Raw genomic sequence first — 6003 nt, forward strand, 5'->3', positions numbered from 1 at the left:
AAAACCCACTCTTCCTTTCCTTATTTAAATGCACACACATTAATTGAAAAATGGACACTTATATAAAGACTCAAGTAGAAAACAGGTTCAATAAATAAATAGGAGGAGGAGGGGCATTTCCGTAATACCTGGTAGAGCCAGGGCCATAAATTCAAACGTTTCAAAATATTTTGAATAAGAAAAGAGATCAAAGTCGGGTGAGACCTCTTTGTCGATTTTATAACGGTCGGAAATTACTATCCTCATCTCTCTCCCCAGCAAGAACAAACGGATCTTTCTTTCTGACGGCGTCAAACTGCCGTCCCCCTTTACAATTTCAAACGCCCCGTAACGTAACGTCTCTCTAAGAATTGTTCCAATATAAATATCAGTATTAATTAAACTAATTAATTTAATCTCATTTTTCCGCTCTTAAATCCAAATCCAAACCCCCCAATAGTCCTCTTCTTGTTTCTCACACCTCGCTCTCTCTCTCAGCTCCTTCTCTGTGAGATTAAAATAAAGCCATTTTCTCATTCACACTCAGACACAGTGCTCAGTCTCTTCTTCTCTTTCTCTCTCTAGAACTACTTTCTCTCTCTCTAGAAATCGCAATCGGCGACATTGCTTCAAGAATCTCTCACACATCGCAATCGTGCTCGCAGGCCGGCCGGCCCTCCGATTTGATCGCAGTAAGTTTCATTTTTTATTTTTTACTTCTTCTTCTTCTTCGTTTTTGACGCTTCGGTTTTTGATTCTCTACATTTCGGTTTCGATCGCTGCTCCATCTCATCTGTGAATCTCTGTAGAGTTTTGGTTTTACAGTGTGTGTGAATTCGTAGTTGCATTGTGATCGTTTGTTTTGGTTTGAATCAGAGCTGCGTTGACTGATTCAAATTTGCGGTGTTTTTGATTATGACTGAAGGTTAGGGATTCCGGGAGGTATGGAGTCGCAGCAGAGAAGAGGAGGAGGAGGAGGAGGAGGAGGATTGGTGTCGCTATCGCCGTCGCAGACGCCGCGGTCGAGCGACAAGTCGGCGAGAGATCTGCGATCGGCGGATTCGAATTCGACGAACAGGCATGAGAAAGAGAAGGGCGTCAATGTGCAGGTTCTTGTGCGTTGCAGGTGAGTCGTTGTTTTGGAGTCATGAATTGAATGAGGTGTGTGTTGTTTGTTGTTTGTTGTTTGTTGGAGTTATGAGCTCATGAGTTGAATTTTGCAATTTCGTGTAGGCCTTTGAGTGAAGATGAAACTAGGGTACATACGCCGGTTGTGATTTCTTGCAATGAGAATAGAAGGGAAGTGGCTGCAGTTCAGAATATTGCTAACAAGCAGATTGATAGAACCTTTGCCTTCGATAAGGTTCGTGTATTAGAAATTAAGAAAAGTGAAACTGCTTGGTATGAATTATTGTTGCCCTTAGGGTCTCTTGGCTTATGAGAACAATGGGTTTTTGTGTTGTTCCTAAAGATACAAGATTTAAACTCTTGTAAAAAACGAAGCAAAATTTAAATTCCGGCAGAACAGAGGTGCCTCCTTATAAAAAAAAAAAGATGCAAATTTTAGTGAAAGATAAAACTGGAGTAGATTGACTGGTAATGCTACCTTTCGTTTCTATTTTTGCCATGGGAAATGACAAGAAAATTGGATAATGTTGGTTAGGTCTTTGGTCCAGCATCAGAACAGAAGGAATTGTATGATCAGGCTGTGTCTCCTATTGTGAACGAAGTACTTGAGGGGTATAACTGCACTATCTTTGCGTATGGTCAGACAGGGACGGGAAAGACGTACACAATGGAAGGAGGAGCAAGAAAGAAGGTTCCGTGTTTTTGACTTTTATTAGGCATTAAACTATATGTTCTGCTCTGAATTTTTCTGCATCACCTGCTGATCGAGTTTTGTGAATTTGTAGAATGGGGAGTTTCCAAGTGATGCTGGTGTTATCCCAAGAGCTGTGAAACAAATTTTTGACATATTAGAAGCTCAGGTTGCTGAGTATAGCATGAAAGTCACTTTTTTAGAGCTGTATAATGAGGAGATAACTGATCTGTTGGCTTTAGAGGAGAGCACAAAGTTTATAGATGAAAAAACTAAGAAACCGATAGCTCTCATGGAAGATGGAAAAGGTGGTGTTTTTGTGAGAGGCTTGGAAGAAGAGATAGTGTGCACAGCAAATGAAATTTATAAAATCTTGGAGAAAGGATCTGCAAAAAGGCGTACAGCTGAGACTCTTCTCAACAAGCAAAGTAGTCGTTCACACTCTATATTTTCAATCACAATCCACATTAAGGAATGTACTCCAGAGGGTGAAGAAATGATCAAGTGTGGGAAGCTGAATCTTGTTGACCTTGCTGGTTCAGAGAACATTTCTCGCTCTGGTGCAAGAGATGTAAGGCTTAGAAACAGTGTATTAGGATAAAGCAAAGGAAAAAGTTTCATTGATTGTCAGATAGGGTAAGAAGTTTCATCTAATTGAAAGAACTTTCCACTTGCAGGGCAGAGCAAGGGAAGCTGGAGAGATAAATAAAAGCTTGCTTACTCTTGGTCGTGTCATAAATGCTCTAGTTGAGCACTCTGGTCATATTCCATATAGGTACTATTTTTATATTTTCAACAACTGCCTCAGGTTTTGACTGTATTTGTAAGCCCCAGAAAGTAAGTTAATTACTATGACATTGTTAAATATCAGGGATAGTAAACTAACAAGATTATTGAGGGACTCCTTAGGAGGGAAAACAAAGACATGCATAATAGCTACCATATCACCCTCCATCCATTGTTTGGAAGAAACACTCAGCACCTTGGACTATGCACACCGTGCCAAGAATATAAAGAATAAACCAGAGGTCAGAAGGCAACTCACCTGTTCTCACAAATTGTATAGTTGGATTGTCTATTGTTGTTGTCTTTCTAATGCTTTCTTGTTGCTTATTGGTATAGGTTAATCAAAAGATGATGAAATCAGCTTTGATCAAGGATTTATATACTGAAATTGATCGTCTCAAGCAAGGTTTTTAACTCATTACATCATTGACTGCTCTCTCTCTCTCTCTCTCTCTAAGATTTTCTTAGTGGGTATGACATGTTTCTTATGCTCATTCAGAGGTATATGCTGCAAGAGAGAAGAATGGAATCTATATACCACGGGATCGGTATCTTCATGAAGAAGCCGAGAAGAAGGTCTGGTTCTTGCCATATATATAATTAAATGGTGGAATACTTCTTCTTCTCCCTGACCTAACTGTTCTTTTCCTTTTTAACCCTAGGCAATGGCGGAAAAGATAGAGCGCATGGAACTTGAATCTGAATCCAAAGACAAGGTATATTTAGGTTGCATTCCTTTGCTTAAATTTCAGATTGTTGTGACTCAAGAAGTAATACATTAAATATGGTGTGACCTAAGAGCAGGTATCAATGGAGCTTCAGGAACTTTACAATTCTCAGCAACTTTTGACTGCAGAATTGACTGATAAACTTGAAAAAACTGAGGTAAGATATCAACTTATAGAGTATCTACTCATTCTTTGCGCATCCTAGGTAAAATTCAAATGTATAACATTGTTTTGCAGAAAAAGCTCGAGGAAACTGAACATTCATTGGATGATCTTGAGGAAAAACATCGGCAGGCAAATGCGACCATTAAAGAGAAGGAATTTCTGATATCAAATCTCCTCAAATCTGGTAAGAACATATTCGGACCTTCTAAATATTCCGACCAGATTTTGATAATTACCCTTTCAACTTCTCTTGCTCTGCGTTTCTTAAAGTCAGAATAGTATGTATAGACCAATATTTGATCCAATTTGGATCAAAGGGCTATTGTACTGACTTTAAAAATATCAAATCTCCTCAAATCTGGTAAGAACATATTCGGACCTTCTAAATATTCCGACCAGATTTTGATAATTACCCTTTCAACTTCTCTTGCTCTGCGTTTCTTAAAGTCAGAATAGTATGTATAGACCAATATTTGATCCAATTTGGATCAAAGGGCTATTGTACTGACTTTAATTCTACACCTGCACTTAACTTACTCTTGTTTATATGTGTTTTAAATTTCATGAGGTCTAGATGTTACACTGAAGTGCATCGGTAATTCGGTATGGTTGGATAATAACTATCTTACTAAACAATAACTTGTTAACTTTCAGAGAAATCACTTGTTGAGCGTGCATTTGAGCTTCGAGCAGAGCTAGAGAATGCTGCATCAGATGTGTCCAATTTATTTTCCAAAATTGGTATGCATCATCATTTGGGATATATTTCTTAGGTCTTTCTGGAAATTTCTGGTATTTCTTGCTGATCATGGCTTGTTATCCAGAGCGCAAGGATAAAATTGAAGATGGGAATCGGATACTGGTCCAGAAATTCCAGTCACAGCTAACTCAACAGCTTGAAATCTTGCATAAGACAGTGGCCGTTGCAGTGACACAACAGGAGCAGCAGTTGAAGGATATGGAAGAAGATATGCAGTCATTTGTATCCACAAAGGCAGAGGTAAGATCCAGACATGAACTTAATTGTCTTTGTATGCATTCCTGATATCTGATTGTGTCAGTCTACTCTAACCCAACTTAATTTTCTGGGTATACCTTTTGAAGGCTACCGAAGAACTTCGAGGAAGACTAGGAAAGCTGAAAAAAATGTATGGTTCTGGTATCAAGACACTGGATGGTATAGCGGTGGACCTTGAAGGAAATTCTCAGTCAACTTTTTGTCATCTAAATTCTGAAGTTTCTAACCACTCTTCTGCAGTGGAGGATGTAAGTATTAAGTTACTAGATTTTAGCTTTCAGTTTTTTTTCTTCCAATTTCTGTATTTGACTTTGTTTATATGATCAGCTCTTCAAAGGAATTGCTTCAGAAGCTGATGAATTACTTAATGATCTTCAAAGTAATCTTCACAAGCAAGAGGAGAAGCTAAGCGCACATGCACAACAGCAGCGTGAGGTTCGTAGTGCATTGTTCCTTTCATGGTTCAATTACTATGTTTTCTGAAAATTAAATCAAATTTCTCTTTTCTGGAGTAAAAATTGGGTCTCTGATTGATAACAGGCTCATGCCAGAGCAGTGCAAATGGCACGGTCAGTTTCTAAAGTTACTGTGGACTTCTTCAAGACTCTAGACACGCATGCATCCAGTTTAAGCCAAATTGTGGAAGAAGCACAAACTGTCAATGATAAGAAACTGTCTGAGCTTGAAGAAAAGTTTGAGGTGATTGGCTCGTGATAGCAACTTTTCTAACTGATGTTCTCATTGATAGTAGCCTTATCTTATTAGTATTGTTTTTTTTTTTTTTTTTTTTTTTGCATTCTAAATTTTTCCTTCTTATATATATCTGTAGGAGTGTGCTGCTAATGAAGAAAGGCAGTTGCTAGAAAAAGTGGCAGAGCTGCTGGCAAGTTCAAATGCTAGGAAGAAAAGACTGGTATGTCTTGTTCTCAAGTTTGCAGTGATTTCCTCATGCCTTGGTTCCTGGGGTTTACTCCAGTAACAACATTTTATTTAGCTTCGCATTAATAACATTCTGCATCTATATTTAGGTCCAAACAGCAGTTAATGACCTTCGGGAGAGTGCAACTAGCAGAACCAACAAGCTACAGCAACAAATGTCAACCATGCAAGATTCTACTTCTTCTATCAAAGCAAAATGGACAATTCACATGGAAAAGACAGAATCTCATTACCTGGAAGATACATCTGCTGTGGAATGTGGAAAGAAAGACATGGAGGAGGTTCTTCAGAATTGGTACATATACTGATATAAGGATTTAAACTTTGGTCTTGGCATGGTGCTGCTATTTGATTTTTTCTAGTTTAGTGACTAATACCAAGCCAAATTGTGCAGTTTGAACAAGGCAAAAATGGGTGAACAACAATGGAAGAATGCTCAAGAGTCCTTGCTAAGTCTAGAAAAGAAAAATGTTGCTTCTGTGGACTCCATTGTTAGGTATGATAATATGCTTTGCTTATTCCTTATAATACTGCAGGTTTCAATTGTAAATTATTCATTTCTTTTTTCT

The 6003-nt window shown here is 38.3% G+C and overlaps 1 protein-coding gene across 1 annotated transcript in view; it reads left to right on the top strand.

Annotated features, from left to right (window-relative positions):
- Positions 1–444: 444 nt before the first annotated feature.
- The window catches only part of LOC133729077 (kinesin-like protein KIN-5D), a 6773-nt gene continuing 1214 nt past the window's right edge, over positions 445–6003 (top strand). The window contains exons 1-20 of the mRNA XM_062156549.1: positions 445–671; positions 905–1105; positions 1213–1342; positions 1643–1798; positions 1893–2369; positions 2476–2573; positions 2670–2826; positions 2921–2990; positions 3084–3160; positions 3247–3300; positions 3389–3469; positions 3550–3661; positions 4132–4218; positions 4302–4477; positions 4582–4743; positions 4823–4930; positions 5036–5194; positions 5325–5408; positions 5524–5729; positions 5829–5930. Coding sequence (XP_062012533.1) covers positions 924–1105; positions 1213–1342; positions 1643–1798; positions 1893–2369; positions 2476–2573; positions 2670–2826; positions 2921–2990; positions 3084–3160; positions 3247–3300; positions 3389–3469; positions 3550–3661; positions 4132–4218; positions 4302–4477; positions 4582–4743; positions 4823–4930; positions 5036–5194; positions 5325–5408; positions 5524–5729; positions 5829–5930 — 2678 coding nt within the window. The 5' untranslated portion in view covers positions 445–671; positions 905–923. The remainder of the gene's footprint in view (positions 672–904; positions 1106–1212; positions 1343–1642; positions 1799–1892; positions 2370–2475; positions 2574–2669; positions 2827–2920; positions 2991–3083; positions 3161–3246; positions 3301–3388; positions 3470–3549; positions 3662–4131; positions 4219–4301; positions 4478–4581; positions 4744–4822; positions 4931–5035; positions 5195–5324; positions 5409–5523; positions 5730–5828; positions 5931–6003) is intronic.

This window comes from Rosa rugosa, chromosome 2, assembly GCF_958449725.1.
Source record: "Rosa rugosa chromosome 2, drRosRugo1.1, whole genome shotgun sequence".
Classification (NCBI taxonomy): domain Eukaryota; kingdom Viridiplantae; phylum Streptophyta; class Magnoliopsida; order Rosales; family Rosaceae; genus Rosa; species Rosa rugosa.